The sequence below is a fragment of a genome, unplaced genomic scaffold, assembly GCF_019419815.1.
Source record: "Pyrus x bretschneideri cultivar Hongxiangsu unplaced genomic scaffold, Pyrus_bretschneideri_v1 Contig52, whole genome shotgun sequence".
NCBI lineage: Eukaryota > Viridiplantae > Streptophyta > Magnoliopsida > Rosales > Rosaceae > Pyrus > Pyrus x bretschneideri.
This window is the reverse complement of record NW_025999790.1, coordinates 1,328,328-1,347,058: the sequence shown is the minus strand read 5'-3', so window position 1 is coordinate 1,347,058 and position 18,731 is coordinate 1,328,328. Positions and strand designations below refer to the sequence as shown.

General features: G+C 35.8%; 2 protein-coding genes and 1 pseudogene across 2 annotated transcripts; 2 read left to right on the top strand and 1 right to left on the bottom strand.

Annotated features, from left to right (window-relative positions):
* The first annotated feature begins 292 nt into the window (after positions 1-292).
* On the top strand, positions 293-2,717 carry LOC103945505 (annotated as a pseudogene).
* Positions 2,718-9,164: 6,447 nt separating this feature from the next.
* On the top strand, positions 9,165-13,640 carry LOC103945506 (phenylacetaldehyde reductase-like). Its single transcript, XM_048570357.1, has 6 exons — positions 9,165-9,352; positions 11,883-12,052; positions 12,399-12,590; positions 12,666-12,828; positions 12,991-13,177; positions 13,366-13,640. Exons 1-6 carry the CDS (start codon positions 9,244-9,246, stop codon positions 13,508-13,510), a joined length of 966 nt encoding a protein of 321 aa, XP_048426314.1. The 5' UTR covers positions 9,165-9,243; the 3' UTR covers positions 13,511-13,640.
* Positions 13,641-13,738: 98 nt separating this feature from the next.
* On the bottom strand, positions 13,739-18,459 carry LOC103945499 (pentatricopeptide repeat-containing protein At3g46790, chloroplastic). The gene is given in 8 exon segments (XM_048570355.1): positions 13,739-14,121; positions 14,124-15,843; positions 16,004-16,099; positions 16,238-16,360; positions 16,447-16,551; positions 16,827-16,964; positions 17,093-17,206; positions 17,984-18,459. Coding segments are annotated over 8 exon segments (2,721 nt in total). The 5' UTR covers positions 18,254-18,459; the 3' UTR covers positions 13,739-13,966.
* Positions 18,460-18,731: the final 272 nt, after the last annotated feature.

Below are 18,731 nucleotides of genomic sequence, written 5' to 3'. Positions count from 1 at the left end.
TGAAATTTCCCACTGTCAAGAGAGTGGTTTTAACATCTTCTATGTCTTCAGTATCGCATAGTAGAACACCGATAACTTCTGAGATGGTTTTGGATGAAACATGGCACTCAGATCCACTTGTTTGTGGGCAGAACAAGGTAGGTACGCTCCCAAATTTGATACATAAACAATGACTTCCAACCAGATAAAATAATAATCAACGTCTTCCTTTCATATTGTTTTTAATTTTTTTCAATATGCATATTAAACAATGATTGCCATTACACAACCGAACCACTTCACCTACGCCAGACCTCCAGCCCTTCACCTAACTTTCTACCTTAAGAAACCATCCACTCGACCATTACATAAGTAAAGTTGTTTAGCTAACTTTCCACCTTAAGTAACCACCAACTCTACCATTATATAACTGAAGTTGTAAGAGATAGACACAGAGAGAAATGAGTGGAGGAACGAAGATTGTGTGTGTAACAGGAGCCTCCTGCTACATAGGCTCGTGGCTTGTGAAGCTCTTGCTACAAAGAGGTTATACTGTCAGAGCTACAGTTCGCGACCCAAGTATTACTTCTAGTTCATAACCTTCTTCCGACTTACAACAATATTGTCCTTAACTTCAGCATCTAGGTGCATCCTAGGTGGCATCTGCACCATTTTATTTCAAAACACCTCACTGCAAGTTAGGGAGAACTACCACTTATGGCCCGTCTTATTACAATTTTGTTTTTAGTTTTTGACTTTTGTGTGTGTGACATATAGCGAAATGAGGGAAAAATAAAGTATTGAGATGGAGGGAGAAGATATAAAGAAGAATGAATGAAGACAAAATCTTCATGTGCCTTTCCTTGTATATTTCTTTTACATTCCTCCCATCATCCTTGCTCCACTCTTCTGTATCCCTCATTTCTCTCATGTATTTCTCCTCGACCTCCAACGCAAAAATGATAACTAAAACCTAAAAACAAAATGGTTAGCAAACGTGCGTTTAATATACCCCTTATGAACTTTCACTTCTCCGACATGAGACAATTGTATTTGACACCCAATAGCTAATATTTTTGACAGCTTAAAATTCAATGTATGTCCAGTGGGGTGGTTGTAATCCTAGTTCAACTCACCAGTTCTGTTTGTGCAATGCCACAGATGATCCAAAGAAAACAGAGCACTTGCTCTCACTTGATGGAGCAAAAGAAAGGCTTCATTTGTTCAAGGCAGGTTTATTAGAAGAAGGAGCTTTCGACCCCGTAATTGATGGATGTGTTGGTGTTTTTCATACAGCATCGCCTGTACAACTTTCAGCCACTGACCCACAGGTTTGTCCTTTTCACTTCACGCTTTGAATATTCTATCTTGTGTTTCAAGACTTACGATGTAAAATCGAAATGATAAGTTTTTCCATATTTCAGGCAGAAATAGTTGAGCCTGCGGTGAAGGGAACTCTGAATGTTCTAAAATCATGTGTGAAATTTCCCACTGTCAAGAGAGTGGTTTTAACATCTTCTATGTCTTCAGTATCGTTTAGTAGAACACCGATAACTTCTGATATGGTTTTGGATGAAACATGGTACTCAGATCCACTTGTTTGTGAGCAGAACCAGGTACGCTTGCATACTCCCGAGTTTCACCTTGTATTCATTGTTAGTTTGTTTGATTTCAATATCAGTAGCAACAAGATTTAATCTAGTTACTTACGTGTCTGGATGAAGTTCTGTAATAGAAAGAACAACATTCACTGGATGTGTATTCTGTTTCTAATACTCAAAAGACTGCCAATTTATTGATCTGATTTGGTGAACATAAGAACTTCCTTCATCATGTGCTCAGAGATGGTATCCGCTCTCCAAAATTTTAGCTGAGGAGGCTGCCTGGAAAGTTGCAAAAGCAAATGGGATCGACTTGGTGTCGATGAATCCAGGGATTGTGATTGGTCCGCTCTTACAGCCAACTCTTAATGGCTCCGTGGCAGCTGATTGCGAATATCATAAGTGGTACAATTCTGCAACTTAATTACTTCTTGGGTTCTTAGCCAAAAGATAACTTTTCACCCCCTTTGCGTTTAAAAATCCCTGTGATGCAAGCAATTGATTGTGTTTTGATTCTCTTTCGGGCTCAGGTATCCAAACACCATTTCTAAATTATACATTTGTAGACGTTAGAGATGTTGCCTCTGCCCATATTCAAGCATTCGAAGTTCCTTCAGCTAATGGCAGATATTGTTTAGTTGGCGAAGTAGCTGATGGCCCCGATACTCTACAGATTTTACGACAACTTTACCCCACTTTGTGCCTTCCTGAGTTTGGCAATCCTTCTGACTCAAAGTATCAAGTGTCCAGGGAGAAAGCGAAAAGTTTGGGAATTAATTTCCTTCCTCTCGAAGAAAGTCTTAGGGACACTATTGAAAGCCTCAAGGAGAAGGGCTTCCTCAATATCTAAAGTGTGCAACTAACATGCATGTCGGTCGAATATTTTGAAAACATGCTTGAAGGAAATCTTTGGCCATACTGTGGTTTGAATCCGTTGAATTTTGTTTCCTGGTAAAGTACTGTATTTGCAGTAAATAATATTTGTTCCGGTTACGACTTGAGACTCTCTTAAATTAGTCTGCAGAGAGCCTCAAGATGCACTGGACAAATGCTCAGAAGTTTGCTTTCATGTCTTTATATATGGCTCGACATTCCTGCATGTAAAGTTTTGGAATAACTATAAATAAAAAGTTCAAGCTGAAATAGTTTTACTCCACTAACAATATTTTGAATCAGTTAATCGTCCTTTACAATGATCTTTTCTAGAGCGTCGAACATAATTAGCATTGAAATATCATATATCTTTATTAGTTCATTTCAATTCTTTTGTTTTAAATTTTAGAAATGCATGGCAAAACTCAATTTTGAATCAATTAATGTGAAATAAAATGCTGGAAATTAGGCTCTATGCAACAAATACGATGAGGTGTTGATCTCGAAGTGTTTGTTCATAATAAACAAGGGTGCCGATCACATAACTGAAGTTTCAGCGAATTTCCACCATAAGAAACCATCAACTCTACCGTTTACATAACGGAGTTGTTAGAGATAGACATAGAGAAAAAATGAGTGGAGAAACAAAGGTTGTGTTTGCAACAGGAGACTCTGGCTACACAACGTCATGGCTTGTGAAGCCCTGACTACAAAGAGGTTATACTTTTTGTTTGGGTTAATATTTGAACACTGGGTTTGAATGAAGGAAAGCCCAAGGGTACCAATTAAAAGAAGACTTGCCCGAAACCCAACATCGAGCCCAAAGGCAAATCGAAGCCTTCTCAGCCAAATACAAGCCACATGCTTACCTTTGAAGTAACAAGTGATGAAGACTAACCTACTACCAGCCAAAAAGCACTTTCTAGTGGCATTCCAAGTAAAAAGCTAATGACTCACTACCCTCCAAGTGCTTTTGGGCAAAGACAAAATTACAACAATTGGGCTAATTTGCCTATAAAAGGGGGAAGAGGCTCCAGAGATAAGGACACTCAACCAATTAAACAAACAAATATACAAACTCTGCTCTCAAACCAGATTTGCATCTAAAAGTTGAACTCAGCCCAGATTCAGTCCTTTTAAGGATAATCCCGTGCAAAAAATATATCTTTTGTTTAGTTTAAAAGCTCTGCTACCTTCTTCACTGGTGTAGTATCGATTCCCTTGTGTAAACTTGTTTACCATCCATCCCTTTTTAGTATACAAAACCCTGTAAATTCAAGGAGAAGTGATTGCAAGAAGTTCAACCTTACCAGACAAGGTGAAATCTTGCCCAAAACTCTTTGTTTGTTCTCTAACTTGGTAGATTTATTACTTAATGTATTCTCCAGCATGTATTCAAGTCATTACATTTGTTTTTTCTATTATAAGAGTCTCATTTGCATCTAGATCTGGTTAGTTTAATGGATATTGCTTTCATTAAAAGCAATATAGAACTAAAATGACTTAAGGGGCTCTGGACTCCTTCCATTTCGAACAAACAAGAACATGAACTAAAAGTCCTTGTTTACAAGGCAAGAAAAAGAACTTAATGTGGACTTGACCCATCCACGACAATCCTTTAATAACAAGAAGTTTGAAGTAACTTGGATCAACTTAAAACACACTTGTTCTACATCTGCTATATTGAGATAGCAATGGCACGCCTAACACTTAGTTAGTTTTGATTGTGAGCCTCAAGGCCTACACCTAAGGCCCTATAAAGACACCTTTCAAAACTAACTTTGTTCTCTACTTGTAATATCGCAGCAAGCAAGAGCCCAACTATACATCCAAAGTACCAATCTCTTGGGTAGCTGTGCTGAGGTACGATGAGCCTTCTCCAGAGAAATCTTTGCCTGAACATTGTCAAAAGTACTGTTTGTGATCCGAGTAAGTATTGTTAGTAAACTTACCTAACAGTTAGTTTGTTATTGTTCATTTTCAAAGTCTGGATTTTCTATTTTGTATTGTGTTTTTGTTTCTGCTCTAGTTTTTTTTTTTTTTTTTTTTTTTTTAAAAGAACATTTATAGGATCCAAGTCATATTCTGAAATCTTGATCTGGAGAGGCAATTGTGGTTCTGAAATCTACTTGTCATATCAGGCAAACCTTTAGGCCAACTGTGTTGAAGCTCACATCCTCTCTAACTTCTTCCGCCCATCCAATGGAACCGGTTAGAGGTTTTATCTCAAAAGGCCTTGCTGCAATCTTAGTTCAACTCACTAGTTCTGTTTGTCTATGTCACAGAATATGATTCTAAGAAAACAGAGCAATTGTACTCACTTGATGGAGCAAATGAAGGGCTTCAATTGTTCAAAGCTGATTTAGTCGAAGAGGGGTCTTTCGACAGGTAGTTGAAGAAAATCGATGTAGTTTCAAGACTTATGATGTAAAGCCAGAATGTTTTTGTCCGTATTTCAGGCAGACTTGGTTGGCCCTGCAGTTAAAGGAACATTTAAATGTTTTAAAATCATGCATGAAATTTCCCTGTCAAGAAGTGGTTTTAACATCTTCTATGGCTTCAGTAAAGATGATTGGACCCCTCTAACATCTGATGTGGTTATGGAAGAAAGATGGTACTCGGATTCACTTTTATTTAGGAGAATCGCGAGGAGAACAAGACCTGATTCCGTCGTGTTTAAGGTCAAAAATGACTGTTTAGGCTTCCAAAACTGCTAAATAAATTTGTAATGAATTTTGGATTTTTTGATTTTCAGCTGATTAATGTCGTTTTCATTTTCTAAGCTTTTAATATGCCCAACGAAGTCGTAAATGTCTTATTTCAGTCGATGATGTTCTCATTATAAATCATCAATTCAATTTTTAATAAAATAACTCTTTCGTATTTCTCTTAAACAAACGGTGAATTCCAAATTTTAGTTCTTTAAGTATTTACCGTTGTAATTCTTTTACTTCGTACTGCATCATTGTTCTTTTGAAAATATTGATTATTTTAGCAAAAGGCGAACAAATCTTTTTAAAAAGTGCAAAAAGACATGTAATAGTTGAATAAATCGTTGATGCACACAATTTGGAACCCCCAAACGACGTCTTGGTCATTCTTCTTTTTTTTTTTTTGGTCAATTTTTCTTCTTTTTTTATTAGTACATAAATTGGAAATTGGATTCCATGTGGATCCATTTTGTAGGGATCCTAGAATCCTCATATTTTAGTCATTAATTGTGATTGTGCGAACAGAAATCATTTGACTTTTTTTATTTAAAATTAAATAAAAATAATATCTGACGAAAATTGATTACACGATGTACGATGAACGGTTAAGATGTCAGGATTCCTAGAATTTCCACAAAGTAGATCCGGAGAGGATCCTCTTCCCATAAATTGTGCAAGGTAAAAGGAGGATTAATTGTGTTTAATAGTTGAAAGGGATGCACATGCAACAAAAAAAACTTCAAAACCCCTTCAATGCAAAATACTGCTATGTATCAAAACCAAAATTTAGAAACTTTAAAACGGCGGGGTATAATAACTCACAAGCATATGCAACGAAACAAAATCATCAACTCTAAAACATTAGATCCTATATGAGATATTTAGTCCAATTCTTTTATACAATATGGTAAGAATATTTTATATTATATATTCTTTTATTGGTCATTTTTATTTTTATTTATACAATGAATATTTACACTAAAAGATGAAGGAATAAATATTTCGAATTCGCCATTCACCAGAATTTAATGCCTATCATTTTGCAACTGAAAATAAATACAACTAAACCACAATATTAAGTGATTAGTCTTTTCTAATTTAGAAACACTATGTGGTAAAATATTAGATATTATTCCATTCTTCTATAGGACAGCAGTAGGTTCCACTCAATATGAGAGTCCGAAATCTGCTTCGCTCACAATGTTGATTGTAATATGAACACATGGGAGTTACCAATCTAATCATGTCATAACATTATTTTTGTTTATTAATACTACGCATATTAGCATCACAACACTCCAGAATTTGTTGTGTTCTTAAACTAAAATAAATAAAATATAAAACTCTCAGAGGGTTTGTAGCAGGACAAAGAAAATTTATATTTGCACCCAGTGGCGAAGCCAGGAATTGACGGGAGGAGGGGCGAAGTTAAAAGAGTGCAAGATTCAAAAGAATAGCAACAACCAAATCTTTTTATATAGTAATGTCTTCTGTAATTTATCAATACAAATAAATTACAATTGTTGCCGACGAGGTTTCATATCATGAGAACGTCGCATAATGGACTCATTATCAATAAAAGCAAATACATCTCTCTCAATGTAAACAAACTTGCTATCACTCAACGATTGATCTCCCTATTTTGTTACGCAATCGTGTTTTCACAATCTTCATAGCAGAAAAAACTCTTTCCACCGAAGCAGTTGCAACTGGTAACACCAAAGCTAATGTAAGAAGCTTATACACTAACATGTAGCTTGCATACCTCCTGGTCTTCACCAACTCATTTGCAAGATCACCAATTCTTCTTAATAATGAGCACTCACTATGCATCTCCACATTTAATTACTTAATCAATGTGTGGTATGTTTTTGGCAGGTGTCGTCCTGTTTCCTATAAACTCCTACCTCATTTCAACCATCTAAAAACCTTTACCCACACGATTAGAATCAAACATTAATCTCACCACCATCCACCGCCAATCCACCACGAATCCACATCACCACCACCGCCATCATTGCTGCCTGCCAATTCAATTCTCTCCCTCCAACCCTTCAAATTCTATGGACCACCAAATTAGACCCCAAAACCCCCCAATTCCCCCAATTTAACACGCCAATCCTCGATCAAAACCCTAATTCTAAATCCAATCCAACCCTCCTCACAATTCCTACCCTGAGAAGCCCCAAAACATCAAAATCGGTCCTTTCCGCGCCATCAGCCAACCAGTGCACCGGAACAGGGAGGGGTTGAACCAATCTAGTTTCCGAGGAGGGGAGGGGTTAAACCTTTGCTCAAGGCGTGTTTTCCGGCGAGAGGAGTGACGGCCGCCACTCCCCGCCCTCACGTGGCTTCGCCACTATTTGAGCCCTAGATTTCATGCTCAACTCCTTTAGAAAAAGGTCTACAGCAAAAAAAATCATCATGCATCCAATTTCTCTTTTATATTTTTTAAAAAATATTTTGCTCATCAACCTAAAGTGACAGCTATGCTCACTATATATCCATTAATTATAGTTGAATGAGTTTGATCTAATTTTTTATTATACAAATCTCAAAATTAAAAATATATAACGATGAATAATAAGGTGGTAAACAAATATTAACTCTTTATTTTTATAAGAAATTTGTAATTGCCATTCTAAGATAATCATCACGCTGCAGGCATGCAATTTATTTTATATATTTCACAAGAGACGAGTACTAGTTGTTTAGGTGTGTCAATATTAAATTCTCCAAATATTTTGATTTAATAATAAGGTGGTATTTACCAAATATTCACTCTTTATTTTTATAAGAAATTTGTAATTGCCATTCTAAAATAATCATCACGCTGCAGGCATGCAATTTATTTTATATATTTCACAAGTGACGAGTACTAGTTGTTTAGGTGTGTCAATATTAAATTCTCCAAATATTTTGATTTAATAATAAGGTGGTATTTACCAAATATTCACTCTTTATTTTTATAAGAAATTTGTAATTGCCATTCTAAAATAATCATCACGCTGCAGGCATGCAATTTATTTTATATATTTCACAAGAGACAAGTACTAGTTGTTTAGGTGTGTCAATATTAAATTCTCTAAATATATAGTTTGATTTAATAATAAGGTGGTAAACAAATATTCACTCTTTATTTTTATAAGAAATATGTAATTGCCATTCTAAAATAATCATCATGCTATAGGCATGCAATTTATTTTATATATTTCACAAGAGATGAGTACTAGTTGTTTAGGTGTGTCAATATTAAATTCTCGAAATATTTTGATTTTATGTTATACAGAATCAACGACTGCTTTTTCTCTTCCAATTAGTCCAAGGCCGCCCTAAGTATTTGGGGGTCTTAACGAGCCTTTAAAATAGGACCCTAGAATTATTTGATTTTTAACCGTTTGTACATTGATAACAAAAATTCACTAAATTCATTAAAAAGTCTACTTTTACATTATATATCATTAAAAATTAATATCAAAAGAAAAATAATATCAAACATTACTTAAATATTACATATTTCGCATTTTTAGACGCAAATGTACTAATTATATTTTACATAATCTAATTTTTTTAACTAGTTCTTTTCAATTATAAAATAGCTAAAATCATTCATTCTTTCTTGTTACATAACTGATCGAAGATAAGATTTGATCAACTTTAGTTTTGAAAAAACTTGTTTTGTGCGGCAATGGGGTATTGTATTTTGACAAAAACTTAAAAGTCTTTAAACTTCTTATATAAACAGACACAAAATTTGTAATAAATTTATATATATGGTTAAAAAAAAAGCCCCTCATGAGTGGGGGGCCCTAGGTGGCCGGTCACGAAGTAGAATCTTTCTTAACAAAGTAATACGATAGACATTACCAATAATATCATTGTGTAACTTGTGTTTAGCTGACATTGCCTTTATTGACCGTTCTGATCTCTCACCTCACCTCACCGTGAAAACAACTCTGGCAAAACTAAATATAAAGCTTTTTTTCTGAGCTTTCACAGACACAGAGAGAGAGAGACAGAGACAGAGACAGAGAGGGGGGGGAGAGAGAGAGAGAGAGAGAGAGATCAAGAGAGAGGGGATGAGGAAGGTGGTGTGTGTAACAGGAGGCTCCGGTTACATAGCAGCATGGCTGGTGAAGCTCTTACTGGAACGAGGTTATATTGTCAAAGCCACTGTTCGTGAACCAAGTCAGTATACTGTATATATATCTCCCTCCCTACCATTTTCTTAGTTTCTTTCTTAATAAAATTACTCATATTAATATATACATATGTATATATATAGACAGCAGCTGTTTCAATATGTTTCACCCTTTAAATTCTGGGTTTTTTTTTTTTTTTATTGACAAATTTATGGCCTAAAGCGATTGCAACAGATCTAGAGTGCACCTGTGACAATGTTTTCTAACGAAAAATTGCTAGTCTTCATGAAGTTTAGAAGCAGTTTTTATCTTCTAAAAAAGCGCTTTTCAGTTATTTCTCTTTAAAAGACTTATCAATGCTTTTCTAAGGAAAATTCAGATTTTTGATAAAAAAATTTGGATGTACTATTCAGCGTGGTAAAATAAATGTTTTTTTTTACAAACTTACAAGTTACAACAATGAACTTGTATTATCATTTTACTCTTGACTTGAAGTTGAGCTGTATTTTCAAGTTTCAACTGAAACCGATCCCCATTTTTTGAGTTTCGGACATAACGTACGTATATAAGAAATTTCAAATTCCGAAGAAAGCTAGACACGGATTGAATTTGGGAAGTGTCCAAGAATTATGGCAGTACCAATATACAATATATAATATAATGTCTTTTAGGCCGACCCAGTCATCCATCCGGCCCGAGAGATTTTTTTAGTGTGTTCAGAACACCGGTAGTATATCACATGTCATTATATAAATGGTAAGGTACTTGTGTTAAAAAAATTAACAATTTAGAAAATAAAATTTCCCTCCACTTATATAATAACATATGTTATACCATCCATGTTTCGAGCATAATGAAAATTTTCTCCCCCATAGTGCCATGAAATGCAAGTTGGGTTTGTTTATTCTAGAAAATGCTTTCTACAATAGTTTGACTAAGAATTAGTTATTTTTGTTATAAAAAATAAAATTATAAAAAAAAAAAAAACATAAGATTTAGATAATTTGAGTTTGGTATCTATAATACTAATGTGAGTTCAGTAATTGTGAGAGTTATATTTTAGAACCTACTAGTTTATAAGTATCTCATTCATGAGTTTAATATATTAAACTTATGCGTTCAATATAAGTATCACATTCACATTTTTTGACTCATTGTATAAATGTAATTCTTATATAAACTCAATGTATTAGTTTCAAACTTTTTTTTTTTCAGCCTAGTGTGGAAGACCTAAGGCCATCTCTAACCGAAGGGGCTATGCTTAGCGCCCCCCCCCCCCCCCCCCGGCCCAAAAACAATATTCAGATTATAGCCCTGCAAAAAATTATTTTTTTATGAACAATGTCAGACCATATTTATATACCATCTCCAAACGAATGAGACTATTTTTTAGCCCTCTCAATAATTTATTATTTTAATTTTATTCTTTCATTTTATTAGTTAATTGAATTAAATTACTATATGAAAATAAGGTTTCTGGACATATTTTGAGTGCCACTTGAAGATGTAGCAATTTGAAAATTAGTGAAAAAATTAAAGGAAAGATTATTGGAAGATGTAAGAGAGGGGGGGGGGGTATGAAAAAAGTGTTTGAGGTGAATAGAATGTGAAGAATTGAAATAAAATGAGGTAAAAGAGTATGGAAGGGTGAAAAAGATGTGAGAAATGGTGTAGAAATGTCTTAGGTATTTATAGGAAAAAAAATTATAATTCATAATTTATTTATTTTTTTTCAAATTTTGTTTAAAAAAATAATGTCAGCTGGGTCCAACTGAACGAGCTTGCTGGCTGGCTAATAATAGCTAGTCCGCTAGCCATATGGCTGGATTTTGGCTTAGTGGGTCCCCTAGACCTCCATTGAAGACGAGTTTTGTGCCAAACAGGGTTATTCTTTGGCCTATGACCCTATGGTCCGTCCAATTAGAGATAGCCTAAGGTTTCATATAACGTGATTTAGTAATTCATTATTTTATTCAACCTTTATCATAATCATTTAAGAGTTTTTTAAATGAAAATGATGTGCTCACCTATTTATTCGATTACACTTGACTCGTCGATTTCCAATTTTACTAAATCTTCTGCATGGACGATCTTTCAAATAACTTTGAGAAATAAAGTATTTCGAAGTCGTAAAACCACATTGTAGAGTATACCCTAGAAAGTAGAAGGTAATTTTGTAAGTTGAAAAATGACTTTTGCACACCTTTTTCTTTTATTGTACACTTATTTAGTTTTAATTTTTAGATTAAATATATCAAAAGAGAATTAAGGAGAGAAATAAATATGAATATGCAAAATGTAAAAAAAAAAAATATGTGTGAAAATCATTTTCCTCATGTAAAAACAAAGAGTTAGGAAGATGTAAAAATTATGCTATGGGTAGGGCACAAAACACTTTTTTTCTTTTTTTTTCTCTAAATCACAAATTATTAGATGGATATATTTTTTTTTTTTAGAATAAGCGATATTATCTACACTAAGGAATAGTATTTTTAAGAATATAATATTTTTTTAAGTGTTGAATGGCAATTGGTTATTTGAAGGACATATTTTGAATGTTTTTTGTGTGCATGCAGATGATTCAAAGAAAACAGAACACCTGCTCTCACTTGATGGAGCAAAAGAAAGGCTTCAATTGTTCAAAGCAAATTTATTAGAAGAAGGATCCTTCGACGCTGCAGTCGATGGATGTGAAGGTGTTTTTCATACAGCATCACCTGTACAATTTTCAGCCGCTGATCCGCAGGTACTTCATCCTTTTACGTTCATATACGAAAATGCTATTCTTATTATCTCTTTGTATTATCTTTCTATTAGAGATGAAATCTACATGTGTTGTTGGACTTTGCCTCTATTAGAGAGATGATACAATGATGGTACAAATAGATGGTAAGTGTTAGCATGTGATCAGATTGGAAACCCTAGCAAATTAGGACTAGAAGTGTGTTTTGGCCATGAAATTCTTTATTAAGTTTCTAGGTTACGCAATGATGCGGATTCTCTCTCTCTCTCTCTCTCTCTCTCTCTCTCTCCCTCTCTCTCTCTCTCTTCAGTATACTTATTTGAAACGATTCTTTCGTTCTGTGTCTCAGGCAGAACTAATTGGCCCTGCAGTGAAGGGAACACTCAATGTTCTAAAATCGTGCGTAAAATTTCCTACTGTCAAGAGAGTGGTTTTAACATCTTCTATGGCTGCAGTCATAGTGAATGGAAGACCTTTGAACCCTGATGTGGTAGTTGACGAAACATGGTATTCGGATCAAGCTGTTTGTGCGCAGTTGAAGGTACGTTTGTGTGTTCCCATACGTACGTATTATTTTCCTCCAAGTTTTTACCTTTCATTCTTTAATTTTTTGCAGGAATGGTATTTTCTTTCAAAAACTATAGCTGAGGAGGCTGCTTGGAAATTTTCCAAAGAAAATGGGATTGACTTGGTTACAATAAACCCATCGTATGTGATTGGTCCGCTCCTACAGCCAACTCTTAATCTCACTGTGAAGATGATTCTGAATCTCAAAAATGGTACACTTCCGCAACTGGATTTTTTCTCTCTTTCTTGGTTAGGGCAGATCATGACTGTTTGTAGAAGCTCACAGGCCGTTTCCTAGCAAATTAGATGATTCTTGTAATGCAAGTTTTAAGTGTTTCTAGCAATTAAGTTTTAATTGTTTCGTTTCCATGCAGATGTCCACGATGTAATCAGTTCAAATTATATATCTAGTGATGTTAGAGATGTTGCCTATGCTCATGTTCAAGCATTTGAAGTCCCTTCGGCTAGTGGCAGATATTGTTTCGTTGGTCATGTTACACCCGTGTCCAAGGTTCTGAATATTTTACATAAACTCCATCCCACTTTTTTCCCACCTGAAAAGTAAGTTTTCATTTGCAAAATCCCACAAATTTGTATTTTGTTTCTTCAAGTTTATGCGGTTTGATCTTCAAATTATTGCTTTCGATCAAATTCCCATTTTTTATATTCGTTAAGTACGTCATTGATCAAAGGTCGCTGAATGAGGTAAATTTCTAAGGAAAATATCTGTTTCTTTCATTGTTCGGCAGATGTGAGGATGACAAACCTTGTGAACCAGGCTTTCAAATATCTAAGGAAAAAGCAAAAAGTTTGGGAGTTGATTTTCTTCCATTGGAAGTAAGTCTTAGGGACACTATTGAAAGCCTCAAAGAGAAGGGCTTCCTCCAGCTTTGAATGCAAGTGTTTGTTTCTGCACTCTCTCACAAGAAACGTTGGACATTACATTGTTCATGTTTGGATTTTCTAAATTTATCCTCGATGGCGCATGAATGTTCAGATGTTGTTTCAACTCTTGATGGCTCGATTTAAAAAAGGTTGTTTAATTATGTGAAGTTTATTTTCTTTATACAAGCGATATTGGGGGAATGAATAATCGAACTCTGGACCTAACAAAGTGAAAAATATGGTAAGAGTAGCATTTGTGTTTAATTTATGAATGCCAATCCAGTTGAGTACAAATAAGAATACAAACTAGAGAGTTTCAAACCGACATGAATAAGAAAACAGAAAAAAGTGTTTATTGAAAGAATGTGTAGAAGTGTTTCCTAGTATACACTATACATCCTTAAGATCTCTATAAACCTCAAAATTCTCCCCTTTTGATATTAGGAAAAAAATATCTGCCCGCAACTACCAATAATCTCCACATGAACAAACCCCGTCACGGAAATGGTGAAACCGATTCACATCTCGAACCAGAATCTCTCTATTGGCGAATTTGGAAATGAACTTCGTAACAGAGTGACAATCTTCACATAACCTTAAGTTCTTGGAAATCCTATAGTTTCCCCTCTTTTGGTATTTATGAGTCCAAATGCAACTGCTAACTTTTCACTATGGCCTAACACTATTCGTTCCTTCTCTTCCTCATCGAGATCATAGAGGACAACTTTGGTTTGCGGCTTATATCCTTGATCCTTCATCTCTGCTGACAGTTCAGCCAACAATGCATGGAGCTGCTCCATCTGTGGGTTAAACTCATCAACGGATATGAATGAGTATATCTTCCTTTTAACTTCAATCCAACTCCGACCTGGGACCTTTTGGAGTTCTCGAGCTTCTAAATGCTTCTTCACTCTTTTTACATCATCCCACAACTTGGCTTCTGCATAAATATCAGCTAGAAGTACGTAGTTCCCAGCATTCCTAGGCTCAAGCTCAAATAGCCTTCTGCTTGCTCTCTCTGCCAGCTCAACGTTACAATGTATTCTACATGATCCAAGAAGAGCACCCCAAACTTTAGCTCCGGGCTCAATCCGCATATTATCTATTACTTTAGCTGCTTCATCTAACCGATTGGCACGACCAAGAAGATCCACCATACAAGCATAGTGCTCAACACTGGGATATAATCCATGTTCTTTAACCATAGAATTAAATAATATCTTCCCCTCTTCAACAAGACCTGCGTGACTACAAGCCCCCAAGACACTAACGAATGAAATGCGACTTGGTGAAACTCCATGATTGATCATGTCTTCAAAAATTTGAATTGCCTTTTTTCCGTATCCATGAATGCCATAACTAGAAATCAAGGAATTCCACGAAACAACATCCTTCTTATTCATCAAACTGAAAACTCGTTCCCCCAAGTCAAGCTTACCGCATCTCGCATACATTGTGATAAGAGCACTCATAACTGGAAGGATTGAATCAAGACCTCTTCTGAGGATATATCCATGAATGAACCTCCCCTGCTCCAACGCAGTAAGAGCTGCACAAGCTTGAAGCACACTAACCATTGTGACAGGATTGGGAAACAAATCTTGGGCCTCAAGTATCATTTCCCGAAACAGTTCCAAGGCTTCATAAGGCCTCCCATTCTTTGCATAGCATGCAATCATAGCACTCCATGAAACCACATTTCTAATCTGCATCTGATCAAATACACTACTAGCATAAAAAACACACCCAAACCTCGCATACATATCCAACAAAGTGGTCATAACATGAACATGTGCCCCATATCCGTTCTTCAAAATATGTCCATGAATCTCCTTCCCCTTCTGTAGGAGTGAACTCAAACCCTCAGAAACAACACAAGCTTTGAGCACATATGTATATGTAAACCGATCTGACGAAATCCCAACTGTATTCATTTGTCGATACAAATCTAGCACCTCAGTTCCATGACCCACCAATGTAAGAGCTCTGAAGAGTGCATTCCACATATAAATAGTTCTTTTACGAGTTTTATCAAACACTTCACGTGCATTATCAATAGAGTCCAATGCTGAGTACATCTCTATGAGTTTGGTGGCCAGGAAAGGGTCTTGGTCCCACCCACCATCAACAATGTGACGATGCACGTCAAGCCCATCAGAGAGAGACTTATGGTGAGTGCAAGAGAGTAGTAAGAGCTCATAGGTCTGTTGGGAGGGGTTAGGCTCGTGCGGAAGGAACTGCAGGGCTTGTTTGAGGTTGCCTTGTTTACATAGAGATTGTATTAACTTATTTTTGTCCACATCAAGCTTCTGAAGCTTCTCAACAATTGCAGCCTCACTACCCTGGCAACCAATATATTATCAAGTATTGAATTGAGAAAACATGAGAGAGAGCTTAAAAAAACACATTGAAAAGGAAAAAAATCACAGCTTATGCATGATACCAGAAATATCTTACGAAACAGTGCAAAATAATTGATTGGGAGGAAAAAGAAGCACATACCTGACCAAGAAGGAACAAAGAAAAAGCTTCCTCAAGTTTCAGATCAGAACCTTTTGATGCAATCAGACACTCACATACAGCTTTAGCTTTGTCAATCTGCACAACAGTATTACCAGTGATGATGTTGACAAAACAGAACATGCAAATACTCTCTTTTATTCCTTTTAGGGAAATTTATTAGTTGGATAAAGTAGACTGAACAGAGAAATGCCTTATAGAACACATGAGCATTACCTGAGATAACAATGATATTTTCTCAAGAGATTTTTTACTCCTTAGAAGATACTGAGCACGAGCAAGAGCTTCAAATCCTTGGGACACCTTGGTCTTCTCAAAACCAATTTTTGCAGTTGCACACTTCAATAAAACACTTAAGGTAAGCAAAGGACACTCCAACAAAACGGATGGTACAAGATCCTAACGTATTTTCTGACCTTCCTTACCTCAGCTAGTGCCATAGAAAGAAGAAGATCGTGAGTATACGGCTTAGCATCTGGATGCTGAACAGCTGCCTGACCAATGTCTTGCACAAGCTTTACTTCCCCAACCTGGATTACAGAAATCCAATAGTATCCATCTTTCAAAACCTTTTTGATTTAGGGACGGGAGGGGGGAGAATATCACACTTAATAATCATAACAAATGATAGGCCATACACAAAAACCAGGGTGCCAAATCACTACAAAGTATAATAATAAAAATCAGAAAAAAAAAAATGAGAGTTTTAACAATATATTAAAAAGAAAATAAAAAGAGCTGAAAGCTGAAAAGTGAAAGCTAAGCCTACACTAAACCAAGTATATTGTATAAAAACAAGCCAAACCTCTTGAAGGAGGCAAAGAGCAGCTGGCAGCCATGCCCAAGGGATACGAAGGGAGGATTTAGGTGGGATATTTTCCTTTTTACTACCAGCATATTCTGGTTCAAAAATAAGCTTCTCTCTCACGTTCATTAGAAGGTCCTGTAAAGGAACCGAAAAGACAACTAAGAAGAAGGCTTTTATTAGATGCTATAAGGAATAAAAATGAATTCTTAAGACCGGACAAGCAACACATTAACATTGTCAAGTCCCTAATCCCTACTCCCTACCTTGCGAGATTTAATAGCATCCATGGTGTAACCTTCATCAATTTTAGCACTCTTCAAATCAATTACTGCTTCAACAACCACATCTTTTTCAGCTTGTTCAGGAACACCAATAAGCTGCAAGTTGATTTGGGATTAAGCTAAATGCAGAGTGATAAGAAGTTTCAGAAAATATGGATATGCTAGCACAAGGAATGCATTTCTCAATCATCTTCACAGAAGTAAACAAAGCAAAAATTTCATATAATATACGAACTCTGACAACTACTATTAGAATCACAGAGCATTTTTAACTCTTCAAGCTCTCTCTCTTCTGCATAGAAAACTATAGATAAGGAACCAATATGGGAAATGGGAGGAAAAGAATGAACAAAATTAGAAGTGCAGCCAGACAAAACATCCATTTACAAAACGGGTAGAGAAGTGAAATAACAGGAACATACTGAATCTCAAAACTCCAAATAATTTCATCATTGGCAGCATAATAATAGACATCCAATCTGTAAATCCAATGACACGATTGAAAAAAAAATAAAAAAAAGAAAATCAAAGCTCATTATTTTAGCTAACACCGTTCATTTGCCTATTAGACTGTACAATCACAAACATAACATCTGGTAACATGTATCCCTTTTGTATGTATTAACTTTCTGGCAGATGAACAAATATATGACAGTGGCCAATACGGACAGGTTGAAATTCAAAACACAGTTCATACTAGAGCATATACAAAAGTACAAGCACGCTTTTCGTCACACATGTTACATGTAAAACTTAGGATTGAACAACAGAAAGTCCACAAATTACAGCTAAATCAGTACCCAATTCACCAAATTATCACTAAACAGAGAAAGATTAAAGATAATAAATTTATCAGTGGAATGAAGCAGTGACCTGATAACAGGTAACGGGGATTTCGACAGTGGTGCGAGCTGTAGCATTGTGGACGACGATGAGGGCGTCAGTTGCATTCAGTGCCCAAGGGCCGGTGAGATTACCACCATCCTTCTTCCTCGTGGAAACACTAGAAATGGAGACTCCATAGCAAGCAATTGCTCTGGAAAACCCCCAAACGCAGAGCTTGTAATTGTCCTTGGGATTAACGGCGCGGCAAAGACCACAACGGGATGGAACGCCGATCAGGGCGTGAGCCAGTGCAGCCATGACCCTTTTCCCTTTCCCCTTTACTGGTGAAGAAGAAGAAGCATTTGAATTGGAATTGGGGATTTCAGAGACTACATTCAAATGGCTAGGGTTTTAGGCTAACGAAGAAGATACCGTTGGCAGTTTCTAAAACCCTTGGAATTCGGATTAGGTTTAAACCCCTTGGCTTTTAATTTTTATTTTTTTATCAAACCTTGGCTTTTGTTTTGTTTGGGAGTTGGGACCTTTCTCTTTCTTTGATAGGATTGGAACCTTCCTCACCCAATTTTTTTTTTTTTTTTTTGTTGGATAAAATCAAACTAAATTGCTTGTTGATAACATTTGATTACTTTGAGCAGTGGTAATTAAACTCCAAAAATGTTACGTTAACATACGAGTTACTAATAATTCAACTAGTTAAGAGCATTTACAGTTGGACTCAAAATCTCTTATTAAAAATAAAAAAAAAAAGTGCTACTAAAATCATCTCATTGTCTTA

Bases quoted from the DNA above. Each gene is read 5' to 3' on its own strand.
- LOC103945506 (XM_048570357.1), top strand. From the start codon at position 9,244: ATGAGGAAGGTGGTGTGTGTAACAGGAGGCTCCGGTTACATAGCAGCA. The intron at 12,053-12,398 runs GTACTTCATCCT...TCTGTGTCTCAG, and splicing joins TTTCAGCCGCTGATCCGCAG to GCAGAACTAATTGGCCCTGC. The intron at 12,591-12,665 runs GTACGTTTGTGT...AATTTTTTGCAG, and splicing joins CTGTTTGTGCGCAGTTGAAG to GAATGGTATTTTCTTTCAAA.